The sequence below is a fragment of the Neolamprologus multifasciatus genome, chromosome 6, assembly GCF_963576455.1.
Source record: "Neolamprologus multifasciatus chromosome 6, fNeoMul1.2, whole genome shotgun sequence".
Classification (NCBI taxonomy): Eukaryota; Metazoa; Chordata; class Actinopteri; order Cichliformes; family Cichlidae; genus Neolamprologus; species Neolamprologus multifasciatus.
In genome coordinates this window covers 18,555,390-18,575,095 of record NC_140444.1, presented here as the reverse complement: position 1 = coordinate 18,575,095, position 19,706 = coordinate 18,555,390, and the positions used below count along the sequence as shown (strand labels likewise).

Sequence of the window (19,706 nt, the reverse complement as noted above, 5' to 3'; positions counted from 1 at the left end):
AAGTTTTTATGACAGAACACTGTTGGAGATGAAAGGAAAGAGATTGCTTTCACTTTTGTACATTTTTAATTGATGTCTATTTTTAGATTTCACTAGACAAGCACTGCTTGCCTTGTTTGGCATGATGGGGCCCCACTGCTTTGGAAGCATTTATGTAGGTTGTAATAAGAGATGATTAATTCTGAAAGTGATTAAACTTCTTGCACTTGTACCGCTAATAAATTGATCTTATCTAAAGCAAAGTTGACATTTGAACTTCTTTTCCAAGAGTGGTCCTTATCATTCTCAGTGTTTAATGGTTTTGTTTCCTCTTAGCCTGTTTACCAGATTTTATTTCTGATTTCTCAAACTTTTTTATCTAATTCTGCATTCAAGTCTATTAAAATGAAGTTGGTTTATTTGATTGTTTGTTTTTTTAAACAGACTCAACACTTACATTATTAGACTTAGGTAACAAAAATATAATTCAGAGATGTATACATACTTGCATTTTATAGGGTCATTTGAATACTCTGTATATTTTTGAATAATGTCTTTTGAATAGAAATTCTCAGTAAGGAGACACCAATTTGCGATGCTAAAGATGATTTCTGCCCTTTCTTCAAGAGCTTAACAATAAATTTGTGGCGCAAACCAGAAACAGCGATTCACATTCACACTAAAAATTGCAAGACCAAAGGCCGTGACAAGGGACATTTTCATTTCTAAGAATAGCAGGAGTATGGAGCTAGGACATGTGAGGGTAAGAGACAACACGGTTACACACGGGATGGAGTATATGGATTCAATAATCACAGTCACATGTGAGGGGTCAGTTCAAAGTGTGTAAATGTATTGTGCGACATAGGTCAGAAATGTAACAGACTGAAGGAGCATCCTTCAGATCTGCAGGAGGCTTCACGGTGCACGGTGCTCTCTGCACGCGCATGGGTAAATAAAGTAACATTGGAAGTGAGATATTCTGTCTCGAGTCGTGTGTGTCTTTACAGGTCAGAATCAAAGGGTCGGGAGCGACAGTGGTCGTAACACCTGTCAAAGTAAATATCAGACTAAATACCGTGCTTTATATCACTCAAGAAAACCTCCATAAAATTTGGACATCTTACTATTTGTCATTGAGAGACGGAAATGGGAACAACCAAATGGGAACAAAGGTAAAACTTTTCTGACCTCTAGTGGAACCGTACATGTAGATATATATGTCACAATAGTCTAAATTCAGATGTAGTTTCCAAGTTAATTGTCTTACCAGACAAAACCAAGCTAAACCATTATTCTGTACTTTATTGAAACTGTCATTGAAATATTAAACATTTTTCAAAACTTGTGACAATATGTGACAGTTTTCAAGCCTATAACAGTCAAGACTGAAACTGAGACAAATGAGGGTAAAAGGTTAGTCACTGTAAAATAAAAAGTAGACTTTTTTTATTGTAATAATCACAAATGGTAAGCTTGAAAAAAACCTAGCTAGACCCACTAGACCATCTTATAATATTACACCAATAGAAAAACAACACAGAATAAAGGTTGCATTTAGCAAGCAAATCACATTTTCTTCCATGGAAATGTCTACCCAAGTCATGACATCTGAGACTCCATGTTTGACGATGGCCTGCAGTTCAGACAGTAAAAGTGGTCAGATTTCACATTGTTCTTGTCCTTCTTTTAGGTAATATTTTTTGAGTATATTTATTTCACGTTAAACGTCTAACCGTGTTAGGTCTGCACCCGCAGGCCTTGCTAGCTCAGAGACTTATCACCATGAACAAAGCAAGACACTCAGAGCTCAGTCCATTTGAACTTGCAAGCGAAGCCGGTCCGGTCAGGATCCAGAGCTGCAAGCTCCTCACCTGATCCCAGCCAACTTCAAATCCAGTCTTCCCTCGCGGCCTTTTATTCAGTGAAAACAGTTACACAAGCATCCCACTGTAAAACCCATATGATGTGTCATAAAAGCTATGGCACTGTGTGTGTTTGTGAATGTGTGTATATGTGTGTGCGCATATGTGTGTCTGTATATGTGACTTCCTGGTTACAACCGTTTAACGACATCCCTAATAAGCATGTAGCTCAGTCTTCGGCCCCGCTACCTGTAGCCCAGTCTTTAGTCCAGTGAGCCACTCATCTACACCCTCAGCCAGAGGTCGATACACCTGCTGGTCACACATCAGTCACCGCTGGAGGGTCAGAGGGGCTGCTTCTGCCATCATCTCATCTATCTGTCCAATTCCTAATTTCATTTGATATGATGAGGGAATCTGTTTTTATATGAGCAGCATGTGACGCCTGCTGTAACTAAATCACTGAATGAAGAGCAACCATTGTGTTGCATTGTCACAGGAATATGCATGTATTCATTTGGTGATTTATTAGATGTATAAAGGTTATTATACTTGATTCTAATCTGCTGCTGAGTCTCTTACACTGATGAAAATGCAGATAGCACAGAACACACATCATGATAAATCGACTTTGATCTGTGGCAAATCATTCGTCTTTTGTCCTGTTTTATGACATTGTTGCATTTGACTGGTATATTTTTATGCCCTTTCATTTTAACCTATAAGCATCATTTTCTGTGGAAGAACGTGGATATGACCCAAGAATTAGATTCGCGGATCAATCATAGATGAGTTTCATACGCCAAGACTTTGTGCCTGTGCTGGGAAACCATGGGTTAACTTAGAGAGCCGCTAACGAGCTTTGTGTGACCATTTATCCTGGTCCCAGTGTTAGGGTCAGTGATTCCAGATAACAGAAAGATATCCTGGATATGCTGAATTTCCTACTTGGTATACAGGGCTCTAAAGCAGCATCTACCAAGCCTGGTACAATTAAACCTAACAGTTAGTACATGACAGAAACACCAATGTTATCTCTTTTATTAAAGATTATGCGTGTATACACAGTTCATGCTGATTATTGAACAAAAAAACAAAAACAAAGATGAGATATTAATAGTATGTATTTGCTCTCTCTCTTAAACATGTTTTTAATGTTAGTTTTAATTCAAAATTTGGACTGAAACAAGTATGACACATACGAACGTCAGGAGACAAAGACCTGACAGATATAACCTCAGTAAATAAAGTCGGTGTTCTACCTCTGAGAGGTGGCAGTCAGCGGGGGGTTATGCAAGTTGTCTTCTGGGAGCCGCGCTTTTTCGTATTTTTTTGTATAACAACTCGACTGTTTGTGAGGCAAATTAGTCTATTACATGCTTTGCTGTGATACTGGGCTGGGCAGACATCTCCGAAATCATTTAAGCACTTTGGCAAATAGGCTCTATCTTGACAAACTGACCAGATATCTGAAGATTAAACCACTAAATTCTGCTAAAGAAATATTAAAAGTGTATTTGGTGACACACAAGCAGGGTATTTCAAATTATAGTTTAGTTAGTTTTCATATGTCCATTGTTGGTGTTGAGAAATGCCCACTGAAACAGTGGTTTTGACTTGATCAGGTTTTAACCCTTCCCCCTTTGATCGGTGAGAGTGACAGATAAACACAACTCATGAACACAGCCGCAGGGCCAGGAGTGCCAAATGAATTAAATAAATACATCAATAAATAACTAAGTAAATGTGTCAATAACTAACTAATTGAAGCTATATAGAGCGCGTGTTCTCAACGATATGGTCTGTAGTTTGTTGCAATCCACTTGGCACTGTGTGAGTCAATATCTCAGAGGTAGTCTTACTGAGTCCCTGGTGCTCCGTGAGTGGTTTGTCCTTACCTTTGTGCATAATACTTTACGTCAGTCGACTGTTCCATTTTGTTATTTTTTTAATACTCAAATTTCCCATTGAGAGGGCCAATGTGCGTTTATCATCTTCCAAATTGAGTTGATTGGTTCAGCTGTCCGTCACTACCAGATCAACTGCTCATTTGCACATGTGCGAAGGTAACTCTACTTGGACAAACTGCCCGAAATGCGTTGACAGAAACATTTCAGGGATATTTTGAGTCATTCTGCACTCGAGATGCGTTAATAGCATTACATTTTTTTTTATTGCATTAATCGTGATGACGGCTTAATTAGGAAGTATTTTTTGTGCCAGCACTTTCAAGATTACCTTTTTTATTTTTTCAAGAAATGATATTTGAAAGAAGTTGTAAACATTTTCCTTGTGTCCTTAAAGTCAAGATTGACCATCATACAGGCTCTGTCTCATGCTGCAGAATGACAGAGATCATCCAGTGTAGTGTTATTCAAAGAAACGTAATCAACACCAAGTGAATTACAGCAGCATCAAGAAACCTCAGCATTACTTTCCATACTGCAGTGTTTTGAAGGGTATTTTGATTCAGGCACCGCCCAAGTTATTCACACTGCCCATAGTGCCCTGATATTCCTATCTTGCATAGATAATATCAATCAGAGGCTTATGCACTGGTCATTATTGCTGCCAAATTTTAACACTGAGTTTACCGCCTAAAGGGAACCAATAACATAGTGATAGACACTCTTTTTCAGGGAGGCTCTTAAAGCAAAAATGTAATATTCATTTTTTCATTCTGTTTGTGCTCTCCAGCTTTGCCAATGTGAAAAAATTTCCCTTATTTATAACCCAATAGAGAGCAACTTCTTCAGATTTCATTGATATAAAACATGGTTAAATATTATTCTTGCATGACCAGAAAGTTTAGGTTTGTATAAATATTTAAAATGCATTTATAAATTGATTTCAATAAAAGTTTTCAATAAAGGGTAAGGCTTATTCATTTTATTTTATAGGTTGTGTGTTTTGTTGTTTTCTTTCTTTCTTTCGTTTTCTTTTTTTTTTTCATTTTCTTTGTTTTTGGAAAATAATCTTTCACCAATCACGACATTTCCTTAAATGGAAAAGTTTGCGCAGGCAACAACCATGAGTCAAGAAAGATGCCAGTTTTAGTGTCTTTTTGCTGCAAGTCATCAAACATGAAGAGGCTTCACACCCTTCTTGTCCTTCTTTTAGGTAATACTTTAGTACTTTTAATAAACAATTTATTATACTGATTGTATTTGGTAATCTACATTCACTTCTGTACTCGACAGCTACAAGCATTTAATATGATAAAAAAAAAACACTGCCCACATTTGCTGTTGTGTTTGTATTTCAGGACATCGTTGGATTTTTGGATCAGTAGTGAATGTGACAGTGGGATCAGGAGAAAACATTACTCTGTACTGTGACTGTAAAATATTGACTGATGAAATTATTACGTGGTAGAGAAACTGTACACATGAAAACCAGCCTCCTCTTGTTCTAGAAAAAGAAAAGGATCCATTCAAACCCACCAGTGGCCGTGCAACTCTAGTGAATTTGCTACCTCGCTTCCATTTTGTAGAAAACCAGTCCTCTAGTTCCTATGATCTACTGATCATGAATACTTCTGATTCTGATGAGGGCCTCTATTACTGTGGAACTGAGCGGTCACAATCAGTTGGTGGAAATAAACACAAATATATTTACGGATATAGCAATGCTACAACACGGATCCAATTCAGTAAGTACTCTTATATTCTTCAATTTTTTTTAAATAATGCCTTTGCCTATGACAAATTTGTGCTCTTGTATTTAGTGGAAATTATATTCGATGGTGCAACATAACCCTCTTGAGGTTGCACCGAGCTTAAACTACATATACAGTAATAGAATATGTATATAAATATATATAATATATAATAACAAGTTGAAAGTCAAAAGCAAAACAACTTGTGCTAGACAGTAAAATGAAGGAGGCTAGAAGGAAAAATGCCGATGCTAATTATGTGATTATTTTATTATTTTTGCTATTTTAATTTTAAAAAGCCACCAAATACTAAAATTTTAAATACATTTTATACACATGTGCAGGTTAAATACCCCACGGATAGCTGCACTGCTGTGCATTGTGCACATAATGACAATGTTGACTCATTATTAGCAAAGAAGAGCTTTTTATGAAAAACACCTTTGTGGTATAAAAGCAGAAAAAAATGGTTGTTATGTGTTTAATCTCTTTAAATAGCTGTTATCTGGTACTGATGTATGAGATTTGTGTAAAAGAGAAGAATAAAAATATACACAGAGCTAACTGAAACAGTTTGTGAAAAATTTAGAGGCCAGTGAAGAAATTTCAACTGATCACCCAACTCTACAAGACTGCAGCATATGTTGGAAGCTGCTGTTCATCCTGTGTCCAACTTTTGCTGTTCTGTCCTCTCTACTTGTCTCCCTTTTTGTTCATCGCCTCTGCCAGAAAAAGGGTAAATACTAAATGAAGTAGTTTTATTCACTGGATCCTTTACTTAATTCCATGACTTAGTTTTATGATTGGTTCTATATGCAATATAATTTTTTTCTGAAGTCTAAAAGGACTTTTAATTACACAATAAAGCTTCACAAACACTACTAAATTCATTTGTGATGTTAGATGTTATTGTTTAATAATGTTGTATTCCTTTTTGTGGCTAAAAGATGATCAGCCAGATTTGAAACCAGTGGGCAAACAAGAAGGAATCAGGTAAATTACATCAGTATCAAATTTGATTTTTATATGTGTATTGTTTTAGATTATTTTTTAGTCACTTTCATAATTCATTCCCTCTCATTTTTTTCTTTCCCTAAACAAACCAAATGTACAGGGTGGGCCATTTATATGGATACATGGGAATGGTTGGTGATATTAAAGTCCAAACAAAGAGAAACTTGTAAATAACTCATGAAAGAATAAAGCTACGTTGAAACCAAGCACACCATTGTTTTTTCTTGTGACATTACCAATTAGTTTGATGTGTCACATGGCCCTCTTCCTATTGGAAAAACAAAAGTTGTATCCAAGATGGCCGACTTCTAAATGGTCACCATGGTCACCACCCATCTTGAGGAGTTTGTCCCCTCACATATACTAATGTGCCACAAACAGGACTTTAATATCATCAACCATTCCCATTTTATTACGGTGTATCCATATAAATGGCCCACCCTATATAATGTCTGCAGTGAGTTATATGTATATGCAATATATGCAGACTTTGTATCTCTGATAATTACTCATCATAAACAGCATTCTATGTATTTTCTGCAGCAACAATCCAAAATAATAATTTGACATTATATTAACTTCTGTACCTACTTACTTATACATCATACCCTGTGTAGACATTAAAAAAAATCTTCCCTGGTATAGTGCCATGAAATTAGACTGTGAGCAACAAAATCCAGCAATGATACATAAATACTTATATACACACATAAGATGTGAACTACAGTCAATAATTTTAGGTGGTTAAGATTACGTTAAAGCTACCTGCTAGAAACTTGGCTACCATTTCTAGCACTCACTGAGGAAGGAGGGAGGAGATTATTAAGCATAACAGAAAAGTACAGCTGTATATCGTCAGCATAGCAATGATAGGAAAATGACACAGGGGTAACTTATAAACTGAGCACAGAAGTGATCTAAGGATTGAGTCTTGAGGGACCACATCTATACAGGGTGGTTTATACTAATAACATACAGCTATTTATTTAAATTTGGTAATGTCTATCAAATCAATATGAAGAGCATTTGAGAGCAGTGTCAGAGATGCCAACCCAGTTTCATAATCTGTCAATCAAAATAGCATGACTATTGGTGAAAAACTGTGCACCTAAGTCAAATGGAATATTTGACTTTATCCAAACTCAAAAGAATATTGTTATTAATTTTTTAGTAATATTGTTTCAGTGTTTTCAGTACCCAGATTGGAATTTATTAAATATTGTTTTCCTTAACCGACCAAAGAGAAAGAGCGATAGAAGAGTGATCTCAAGATTTTTTTAAATGATGGGATCTAGGGAGGGTTTTGTTATTAAAAGGGAAAACGCTGGTTGTTACAAACGTGAGACTTCACCTTCGTAATTCTGACCAGAAAAATGTGAGTGAGTGCTAAGCATCTGATTATGACTGTAAACAACAAATGTCCCCTCACAGGATGAAGATGTGTTTTATGCTACAGTGGAAACCCGTCAAGCAGCACACAGATCAAAGAAGATAACCTATGGTTCTGACATTTGCACCTATTCTGCTATCAACACCTCTGGCATATAGATTTAACGGTATTTCATGTTGTGAATTTGTCAGCATTCTTAGGTTTACCACAAGAATTGACAGGCGCTGGCCTTTTGCCCTTATGGAGAAATTACCTTACTGAAAGATTAAGCAACTTGATTATGTGCACATAACATAATTAGCAACATTGCAATTGGCCTGTGCTGCTGGAATGTTTCTTCTTAACTAAACTTTTTTCACTCTCTGTGTTTGTACAACACGTTGCATTTAGTCATTTGTTATTATTAATCCCTGGCTCTCTTACAGTGTGTCTTTTTTCCTGTCTTCCTCACCTTGTATCCTACTGGTTGTGCCAGATTGTTTCCCCCCCACCGCCCACCCCAAACCTGGTTCTACTGGAGCTTTTTCCCTGTTAGGGGAATTTTGCCTTCCTACATTAGTGCTTGCTCATAGAAGGTCATCTGATTTTTTTGTGTTTTCTCTGCATTATAGAAGCATCTTTACCTTACAATGTAAAGTGCCTCAGTTTGTTTGGCATCATGTAAATAAATTTGAATTAAATACTAAAATGTGATTTTATTTGTGATGTGACACTGTTTGCAGTGTCTGTTGTTTTGTGGTATAATTAGTAGTATAAGTAATAAACATGAAAATGAACACGTACATGAACTATATGCTACACTTAAGAGTTTTTTGTTCTTATTTATAACAAAATTCCTTCTGTCAGTTGGTGCAGGGTCTTTGGCACTCTGTATCAAGCATTTCTTAGCATTAAAATCATGAACTAACTACAGATAGTAATCATATATATATATTTGTAATTGTTAATATTGTATTATTAATAATATTTGAAATGAAGTTTAACAAAGACCTCAGCCATCATGAAATGTAGTCTGTGTGATCATTAAGCTATACAGGAATTCCACACCGACATGAATATCAGTTACCTGACAAACAGATCCACTTGTGGCTACAAACAAAAACTAGGTTCACGAAAATCACTTTCTTCAAGAGTTAACTATTATCCAAGCATGAAGCCTTAAATGCTTATACAAAAAAAACAGACATTAGACCTAATGAGGTTGCACTTCCCTCTGAATGAGTCTCATTTACAGTGTTTCTTTCATCACTAATTAGTTGACTAGTGTTTATGAATTGACAACAAAAACATTTTAAATTGGTAATTGGATTTGTAAAAGCTTTCAACACAGAAACAAAAAAGTTACTGGAGAACTTGGTCATTTCTGCAGTAACCTTGGGCATTTTAACATGAGACTTTACAACACACAGGCCCCAGAGTTTTTGAGAATTAACACATACATACTAAAATACCTCCTGTTGTATAACGTGTGCTATATTTCAACACCAGGTATAGATATATACTTGTGTAATGGTTAGCACTGTTTGCAATATAAGCTCTGTTCTTTTTTTTTTCTTCTTTTTTTTGACAAACTACTGATGTCATAGCTGTCGGAGTCAGAGGCTTACATGGATTGCTGTTTTCGGTTGCCTGCTTGAAATCATCTTGTATAAAAGTTACTGTAGCATTGCACGTTGTGCCATGGGTTCCCCAGTTTCAACTTGTACATGGAAGATGTACAAGTGTACATCAAATTCACCAGAGAGACTATGAAAAGTGGCAGGTTAGCCTTCTGAGACTATGAGATTTCTATAAGTAATGGGGGTCATCTAGTCTATCCTGTCCTAGCCTATCAGTCTATTTACACCTACAAGCCACTCTTTCAGTGATGATAATGTGCACATCCTGCACAACGAGGAATGCTGGTTTGAGCGTAGAACAAGGGGACCACTTATCTGCAAAACGAATGAGTCGAGTAGAGGACCTAAGGTTACTTGTTTCACCATTTTACAATGCTTTGACTGCATCCATTCCCCAACTCTCTATGAATGGTATTCATGGCCACTGATCAATTGTCATTAATCAATGGTCTTTGATCAGTGGTTGTTGATTAGTGGTCATGACAATTTGTATATTACTGATCATGAAACTGACCCGACGGACCATATTGTTCATTCAGTGGTGAAGCTGTTCATTCAGTAAGGTTTCAGTCATTGTGCAAATTTACTGTTTACAAGGTTGTGGAAACCTGCAGTCAGCTGAGACTGAAGAAGCCACTTGGATGAGTGACAAAACATTTCTTCCATGAAAACACTATTTGTAGATGAAAAGAATAAACTATTTGGGATTTCCTTACCTGGATGATTGAGCATGCATCAAACCATATTTAGAGGAGTGGCTGAGCTTCAGTCAATGTTGGATCATTAAATGTCCAATAGTCAGTAAAATCTCGTGAGTAAAGGTTTGTCTTAGCAACCCTTGGGAGAAACTTACCTTTCATTCTCCTTTCTGTTTAGGAAAACTGTGGAGCAATTTTGGAGAGAGAGCATTGCACATAATTGCTCTTGGGAGATGAATCACTGGGAGCTGGGATTATCACTGCTCAATGAAATCACATGTCATTGATTGATTTCTGCTTTTCCCTAGTGGCAAAACTGACAATTTGTCATGTTGTATTTGTTCTATTTTTAATTTTGTGTTGCTTTAAATCTGTAATTGTGGTGTCAATTGGTAAAATATTTTATGAGTCATGTTATTGAGCAGTGCTAAACAAATATATTTTGCTTGCTCTTTCCTAGACTGAATATTGGGTGGATTAATCTTATTGTTGATCAGCATCAGGAATTTAAAAGATGTTTGCATGTTTTCTTTGCCAACTTGTTATCAGACTGTTCATGCTCTAACGGTTAAGACTGAAAAGTACATAACTGACACACTGTCATCTTGAAAACAAAAAAAAATTGCATACTGTTACAACAGTAACGTCAACAGAAAACAACCACAGAACAAAAGGTTCCACTCAACGAGCCAATCACAGCAAGCATTACCTTTAATGGAAAAGTCTGCGCAGACCATGACATTCAAGAGTCAGGCAAGCTACTTTTACTGCAGATCATCATCAAACATGGATAGACTTCATGTTGTTCTTGTCCTGCTTTTAGGTATTAAACAATACATCATTTAATTGATTATATTTACAATCAAAATTTAATTTTGTATTTAACAGTTAAAAGCATTTGGCATGGTTTTGTGTTTGTATTTCAGGAGGTCATTTGATTTCTGGATCAGTGGTGGATTTGACAGTGACATCAGGACAGAACGTCACTCTGAATTGTGACTGTGAAGTATTATCTGAGGAATATATTGTGTGGTACAGAAATTGTACCCATGAAAATCAGCCTCCTCTTGTTCTGAAATTTAATTCTGAAGATTCATGGAAAAAAATCAGTGACCAGGCAATTTCAGTGAATTCTCTATTACGCTTCCACTTTAAAAAGAATCAGTCCTCTGGATCCTATGATCTGCTGATCATGAATATTTCTGATTCTGATGAGGGCCTCTATTACTGTGGAACTGAAAAGGAACAGTGGGTAGATGCCACAAGCGTTCAGATCAGATATGACCACAGATATGCCAGTATCGCAACAAGAATCTTAATCAGTAAGTACTTATCTGATTTTTTTTTTTTCAATGATCTAAAGGAATATATCCATGACTTAGCAATCAACATTATAGGGAAGTGTGCTCAGGTGTTCAGTAGAGAATTATTTATTTATTAATGATGAAGTGACAAATGACCATTATAAAGTCAAATTCGATATATTTAAGTGAGTTCAACCATACACTATTATGTCAGAGTAAGATATCTGATTGCTCATTAGTTTTCTTTTTCAAAGAGAACAACAGATTATTATCTTAACAGAAAATAATCAAGATCATTTTCAGAAAGCATTTTTATAAAGGAAAAAAGTGACGTTAATAATACAATACAATACAGTTTTATTTATATTGCACATTTAAAAACCCGAAGGCACACCAAAGTGCTTCACAATAATACAGAAAACCAACATAAATCAATTAACAAAGTACAGATCGGGCACTAGCACAGACAGAAGGGAGGCACTAATAGACCGGAAGAGTTAAGTAAAATAGCTATCAAGCCTCAATTCAGGAGTAAGGTCAGTTTGTGAATACAAAATATCTACTAAGAAGATAAAAACAGCAGTAAAATTAATAATAAAATAATACAAATTAATATAAAGTTTAAAAGGGGCATTAACCAGTCGGGAAACCCAGGTTAAATATGTATGCTTTGAATCTTGATTTAAAGGACTGGATAGAGTCTGAGGCACGAATAGAAGCGGGGAGGCTATTCCAAAGGTTAGGTGCAGCTGAAGCAAAGGCACGATTGCCTCTGGTCTTCAGCCTAAACTTAGGTTGGGCCAGGAGTAATTGACCTGAAGATCTTAATGCATGGCAAGAAGTGTACAGATTGAGCAGATCAGTGAGATAACTGGATGCAATATTATTGAGGATTTTAAAAGTGAGTAGCAAAATTTTAAACTCAGTACAATATTTGAAAGGTAACCAATGTAGATCAACAAGAGCTGGAGTGATAGGATCACATTTTTTAGCTCCAGTAAGAAGGCATTCTGAACAAACTGTAGCCTTCGAAGAGAGAGGGATTGGAGACCACAGTAAAGAGAATTGCAATAGTCTAACCTGGAGGTCACAAAAGCGTGGATACGTTTTTCAAGGTCCCTGCGTGGTATATAACACTTAGCTTTAGAAATCTGATGCAATTGAAAGAAGCCAGATTTAACTACAGATGACAAATGTGATTATGGATTACTATTTGGTGATAATCGAAAATTAAGGAATTGAACTATTACCTGATAACTGATTAAAAGTAGTAGAGTGTACTTTTGTGTTCAAGTGATAATTATGTTTAATGATGAGGTGACAAATCACCATCAGGTTATCTAATGAGGTCAGATGTAGTCAAAAGCAAGTCAACTTGCTCTTGATTTTCAATTTTTTATTGTAAGGGAAGAGTAATATACCATGATTGATCAATATGGTTATTTTTCAAAGAAACCCACAGGGTGACCAAAAGAAAGGAAACCAAATTTGAATCTTAAAAAGTAACACTCAGATGAACAGAATCAACCTTTTGGTAACTATTTGGCAATTTTTATTTTAAAAATCCCTTAATATTAAAATGTTAAACACATGTTGCATATATATCCAATTGATTACTCTGCAAATAGGACATACTGTGCAGTGTGTACACAATGGCTAAGTTAGATCGTTATTACAGAAAAAATAATTGTTTACAAGCAGACAAATATTTTTTTATTGACATGGCATAATTCTTTTGAAACTAGACTGACAGGGTACTAATGTTTGAGTTTTGTGTAAAAGAGAAGTATCATAAATATATTCATACCTAACTGAATCATGTTTGTGAACAATTAAGATGCCAGTGATATAACTCCAACCCATGAGAGGACTCCACAGGTTGAAGATTGCACCATGTGTTGGAAACTGCTGTTTGTCCTTTGTCCAACTTTTGCCGTTCTCCCCTCTCTTCTTGTCTCGCTTCTTGTCCATCACTACTGCCAGAAAACAGGTAATTACTATAAATTGTACTTGTATTCAATTAGTCCATCATCAGTTCACTACATTACTGAGGTTTTTGATATACTTAGTTTATAATCTCAAATTATTGATCAAAATCTAAGAGTATTTTTAATCCCATAATAATGTTGGATGTTGTTGCCTAATGATGTTGTATAATAATTTCTGTGGCTGAAAGTTGATCACCAAAGACCTGAAACCAGCGAGCAAACAAGAAGAAATCAGGTAAATTACATTCATATTCAATTTCTGTAATAGCAGAATAATTTTTTTCATAATTATTTCTCCTTTTTTTTTATTCGACATATGGCATTTGTAATGGCAGCAATCTACTTGGCAATTGTGCTTGATGACACACTAGTATGTGAAATTTATTGTGAATTCTCCTTAACATGAACAGTGTCCTATCCATTTCCTTCAATGGTAACCCAAACCAATGACTTAATTTCCTTTTTGACTGATATATATTCATTATTTAATCAATACTATTAATAACAGTGATTAAAAAAAACTTTACTTGTACTTTTAGTCCTTTAAAACATACACACAGTTAAAAAGTGCTTCGCAGTTTGGATACAATAACATATTAAATATAAGTGATCATGTCCCACTGTACAAATATATATTCAAATACATTGTCTTACATTAATTCTGACATAAATAATTCTATACACATATTAGATGTGAACTATAAAGAAAAATAATGGGTAAAAGATTAAGTAAAAGCTAACCTATAAAAAAAATTGCAATGAAGTTTTCACTGAGATTGGAGAAGCTATCAAGGTTGTTAAGCTTAACAAAAAAGTACAGCTTTGTATCACTAGCATAGCAATGATAGGAGATGGCTTTGAAGCTAATAATTACATATCCCACGGGTAACGTATAAAGTGAGAACAAAACTGGTCCACGGATTTAGTTTTGAGTGGCCCCTCATACAAGGGGCACAGGAGAGGACAAATTGGGATTTATATTAATTTTATGTCAGATGTTTGTAGTAAGGGACAGTGGTCCCTTCCTATAACGCAGTTCACCTTTTGCAGCCTCGCTGTTTCGCGGATTTTTTTTGGTGCAATTTTGCATGCTTTTTTTTAACAACGTATTGTGTTCTGGGTCCTGACTGGCTTTAAACCATTGTCAATTAATCTCCTCTGTGTCGTGTCTCCTGTACAGTACAAAATGCGCTCAGCTTGTCAAATTTACAGTAGTAGTGTGACTCTGAAGTGCTGTACTGTATGTTTGTAAGTTTTCTCCCAAACAAACACAACAATATCGATGAAACCGTAAAAAGGCACCTGCAGTAGTTCCAAAAAGGCAAAGGAAGATGCTAACCATCGCACAAAAAGTTGGACTTCTGGACATGCTAAAGGAAGGTAGAAGTTACCATATTTTTTGGACAATAAGGCGCACCACATTATAAGGCGCATTAAGCAAAACAAAACAGTCAGATAAGTCAAACTTTACTCAACTCATTCTTCTTGATTCATTAATGTTAATACAATGTTCATTAATTCTCTCGCAGCTGCTCTATTCCCATGTTCTGGACCTGAAAACAGGGTTTGCTCTTTGGTTTCATTCTATAATACTGGACTTACTTTTCTACGAAGGTTTGAACTTTGGGAGCGTTTAAGCAAGAGAGAAAAGTGTGAAAATGTTCATTCCTGTCTAAAGTGTATAAAGTGTGTAGTGACAACTTTTACAGCCTTAAAACATCTTTAAAAATTGTAAAATAAATAAATAAAGCTGGCTACTTCGCGATACGATTCCACCTATCGTGGGTTATTTTTAGAACGTAACTCCTGCGATAAACAAGGGAACACTGTATGATATATGATGAGAACCAAATGAGAACAGAGCCAGAGATGCCCACTCTGTTCCAAATCTGTCAATCAGACTAGCTCAATTATTGGTGAAAAAGCGTTCAGACAAAAAGGAAATTTACCTTTTTACCAAGTTATACAATACAATACAACTTTATTTATAGAGCCCATTTAAAAACCAACGGTATACCAAAGTGCTTCACATAAAAGACAGAAAATAAGACATGAATATATTTTTTTAAATATCACAGAGAAGTGATGTGTTTCTGTCAATAACTAAATTGGAATTTAGCAAGTATCCCATGTCGCTCAACCAGTCAAAGTAACTGATGAGCAATGACTTTCTCAAAAAAAAATTCAAATGAATGGAAGTTTGGAAATGTAATTATCTAACACTGTGGGCGCTAACAAAGTTTGTGTTTTTTTTAACAATATGTAATACACTAGCTCTTTTTATTTTGAGGCTTAAGATTCTGGTTGCCAGATTTAAATGCCAATATAAAGACTTAAAGAACATTATCACTGTCAAGAATTGGAGCATTTGGCTACTGTCCTGACTGTAAATAACAAATGTCCGTTCACAGGATGAAGATGTCTTTTATGCTACAGTGGAAACCAGTCAAGCAACACAGAAATCAAAGAAGAAGATAATGCATAGTTCTGATTTCTGTACCTATTCTGCTATCAACACCTCTAGGGTCTAGATTTAACTTTGTTTCATTCAATTATGCATAATGAATTATGTTAGTTAAACCAACTTTAATAATCCGCAAGGATTGACAGGAGGTCCTTTGCTTTTCCCCTCATCTATAAATGATATTGAAAACTGTAGTGACCTGACTGTGTGCACATAGCCTAAACCACAATCTCCTCGCTGTCCTGTTTAGGCATCATATCAGAATCTCTAGGTGCCAGTACTAGATGTTGATGCCAGTAAATTAACGTTATGCATCTTATCTGTGAATTTACATGCTTTGGATCATTGGTATATACAAACAAAACAATTTGTATCATTTGTCTTGTTTTTTTTTTTATTGTTGTTCATTTATATATTTTTAAGCAATTATAATAGCAAAATCTAAATAGTTTTAGCTTTATACATTACATTTTTGCTTGTTCCTGAGTAAAATGTGTAATTATATATTTGAATTGAATAACTTAACAGCTGAAAAAAGAAACATTTACAAAAAAACAGAATTTAAACAGAAACAGAAGTAGTTTACCAAAGCAGAGATGTAATGTTATCTGTTGATGCAGTTAACATATAGAGTGTGATTGTATTTGTGGTCTGATGCTCCTTGTAGTTCATTTTTATTTTATTTTGTCTAATTAGTAGTATAAATAACAAACATACAATTGTAAACAAATTCCACACTTAAATACCCTGTGTCAACTAGAGCAAGGTCATAAACACTGTGTTTGTAGTAAGGGACAGTGGTCCCTTCCTATAACGCAGTTCACCTTTTGCAGCCTCGCTGTTTCGCGGATTTTTTTTGGTGCAATTTTGCATGCTTTTTTTTAACAACGTATTGTGTTCTGGGTCCTGACTGGCTTTAAACCATTGTCAATTAATCTCCTCTGTGTCGTGTCTCCTGTACAGTACAAAATGCGCTCAGCTTGTCAAATTTACAGTAGTAGTGTGACTCTGAAGTGCTGTACTGTATGTTTGTAAGTTTTCTCCCAAACAAACACAACAATATCGATGAAACCGTAAAAAGGCACCTGCAGTAGTTCCAAAAAGGCAAAGGAAGATGCTAACCATCGCACAAAAAGTTGGACTTCTGGACATGCTAAAGGAAGGTAGAAGTTACCATATTTTTTGGACAATAAGGCGCACCACATTATAAGGCGCATTAAGCAAAACAAAACAGTCAGATAAGTCAAACTTTACTCAACTCATTCTTCTTGATTCATTAATGTTAATACAATGTTCATTAATTCTCTCGCAGCTGCTCTATTCCCATGTTCTGGACCTGAAAACAGGGTTTGCTCTTTGGTTTCATTCTATAATACTGGACTTACTTTTCTACGAAGGTTTGAACTTTGGGAGCGTTTAAGCAAGAGAGAAAAGTGTGAAAATGTTCATTCCTGTCTAAAGTGTATAAAGTGTGTAGTGACAACTTTTACAGCCTTAAAACATCTTTAAAAATTGTAAAATAAATAAATAAAGCTGGCTACTTCGCGATACGATTCCACCTATCGTGGGTTATTTTTAGAACGTAACTCCTGCGATAAACAAGGGAACACTGTAATGAAATTTGAAAAATAAAACAAAACTTTGTGCATGGAACTGTGGTTTCATATTTTGTATTTTTTTTTTAATTATGAATGTTAGAGAAGAATAGAAAAACCCTTTTTTGTCATTGTACTGTAGATGTACAATGTAATTATGCGTGCTCCACACCAACTGTGTCATGGTACTGGGTCATGTGACCCAGTATGTGGGTTGTTACTAGTGTGTCACTTTGTATTCACTTGTGTTCTAGTTTCAGTTTAGCTCATTCAGTCAATTTCTAGGTTGCTGTTAGTCCTTCGTTTCTTCCCCTGTGTTAAAGTTCATCTTGTTGTTTATTGGGTGTTATTGGTCATGTTTCTTGCCTGCCTGGTTAATGTTGTCAAGTTCGTGTCATGCCTGCTTCTTGTCATGTTTTCCTGTTTATTTTGAAAGTCCAGTTTTCATGTCTTTGTGTTTGGGTTTACATTTCCTGTGCATCATTATGTTCATCCTAGTTAGCTGTTTCTTCGTGTGTCTCCACTCCCCCTGATCACCTCATGTGTATATTTAAGTCTTTTGTCTCTTACTGTTCATTGTCAGATCATCTGTTATCCTCGCCACAGATTTCATAGTTTTCCCTCTTTGTTTCACTGTGTTTCATAGCATTCCTAGTTACTCTGTGTTCATAGTTTTTCATAGTTCTTTCACAGAGTGTCATAGTCTTTTAGTTTACACAGTGTTCTTAGTCCCCTTAGGTTTCCCAGTTTCAGTGTGTCTCTAGAGTTGTTCTCATGCCATCAGCCACAGTAAAGGCTCGCTTTATTTTTGGAAACTTAGTTCTGTCTCCACCGTGCTTTTGGGTCTACCTCATCTACACATCGGCGCAGCCCGCCGTGACAAACTGTGCAGGAATAAAATATAAATAGTAAGAAGGAGTAAATAACAAACAAGATATATATATATATATATATATATATATATATATATATATATATATATATATATACATATACATATATATATATATATATATATATATATATATATATATATAAAACAAGAGAAAGGCCCACAGTGGAGAACAAAGGGCTTGGAAGTGTCAGGGTACCTGGGTCGCTGACACAGTGCTTTTAGTTTGGACTTTTGTCACTGTTTATTTTCCCATATGTTTCCTGTTTTTTTGTGATATCCTTTTGGTCACGTGCATTATGTTTAGTTTTACTTCCTGTGTTCCATTAATTAGATTCATTCCAGCTGTGTTCTTACCTGCTTCCAGTCCTCCTGTGTTTTTCCGTGTTTTTCCTGTTCACTCAGTCATCTGTCTTTAAACACCAGGCACTTTCTTAGCAGTCCTGCATTTGGGGCCTATCTTTTGATTCTCGACACATCCGACCTTGACAGAGCGATGAGACCCGTGCTGCTAACACGGAATGGAACCAGTGGACTTCAAACTATATGAGCGTCAGCAAGGAGGCGCTTTCCATGTTGGAGGGGAAGCTGAGGCGGAAACCATGACTCATACTGGAGTATAAGCATGTCTTCGACAGGACTCATCTGGCTCTGGGGGGTCCTTGAAGCAGGCGCTCCTCCACCTGCTGCCCCACCTGCACCCAAGCCTCCACAGCGGAGAGTGGGCATTACTCGATGATATTCGGCTGCTCACTCTTCTGCCTCTCTGCTTCACGCCACTCATCCACCTGCCTCCTCATCAACCAACTCGTCCGCTTCTCTTTCCATTCTCCACACACCTGACCGTGACAGGAAGTAGTGAAAAGGACTTGGACTGAGTTTAGAGTCCATATTTGAGTGGCTTGAGTGATGAGGATACTCAGACCATGGCTCAGATTGGTGAGGTGAGTGGGCAGGGGTGGGGTGTGGGGGGATAGTATTTGTTAACAGTCCAAATGGCCCAGGAAAAGAACCTATTTGTGAGTCTGGAGGTGTGGAAGCTGGTTGACCTGAGGTGCAAACCAGAGGGCAGCAGGTCAAACAGGTGGTGGCCGAGGTGTAATTGGTCTCCTGTGATGGCCTTGTTTTTCCTGAGACAGGAGGATGGCCTCCGGGGGGTGGCAGAGGGCAGCCAGTGATTAATCTACAGTAGACTGAAACAATTTCATACAAAAAAAACACTAAAAACATGTAATATAGA

General features: G+C 36.2%; 2 protein-coding genes across 2 annotated transcripts; both read left to right on the top strand.

The window, feature by feature from the left end:
* The first annotated feature begins 1,610 nt into the window (after window positions 1-1,610).
* Window positions 1,611-8,694, top strand: LOC146516827 (uncharacterized). Its single transcript, XM_085163107.1, has 6 exons — window positions 1,611-1,638; window positions 1,724-1,824; window positions 5,220-5,589; window positions 6,092-6,238; window positions 6,458-6,495; window positions 7,948-8,694. Exons 1-6 carry the CDS (start codon window positions 1,611-1,613, stop codon window positions 8,062-8,064), a joined length of 801 nt encoding a protein of 266 aa, XP_085019233.1. The 3' UTR covers window positions 8,065-8,694.
* A 2,264-nt stretch (window positions 8,695-10,958) lies between these two features.
* Window positions 10,959-16,394, top strand: LOC146516826 (uncharacterized). The gene is made up of 4 exons (XM_085163106.1): window positions 10,959-10,976; window positions 11,119-11,661; window positions 13,364-13,595; window positions 15,910-16,394. The coding sequence occupies exons 1-4, from the start codon at window positions 10,959-10,961 to the stop codon at window positions 16,044-16,046; spliced, it is 930 nt and encodes a 309-aa protein (XP_085019232.1). The 3' UTR covers window positions 16,047-16,394.
* Window positions 16,395-19,706: the final 3,312 nt, after the last annotated feature.

Bases quoted from the DNA above. Each gene is read 5' to 3' on its own strand.
- LOC146516827 (XM_085163107.1), top strand. From the start codon at position 1,611: ATGGCCTGCAGTTCAGACAGTAAAAGTG. The intron at 5,590-6,091 runs GTGCAACATAAC...TGAAAAATTTAG, and splicing joins AGTGGAAATTATATTCGATG to AGGCCAGTGAAGAAATTTCA. The intron at 6,496-7,947 runs GTAAATTACATC...GTCCCCTCACAG, and splicing joins GGCAAACAAGAAGGAATCAG to GATGAAGATGTGTTTTATGC.
- LOC146516826 (XM_085163106.1), top strand. The intron at 11,662-13,363 runs TAATGATGAAGT...GTGAACAATTAA, and splicing joins GTAGAGAATTATTTATTTAT to GATGCCAGTGATATAACTCC. The intron at 13,596-15,909 runs GTTTATAATCTC...GACTGTAAATAA, and splicing joins TGAGGTTTTTGATATACTTA to CAAATGTCCGTTCACAGGAT.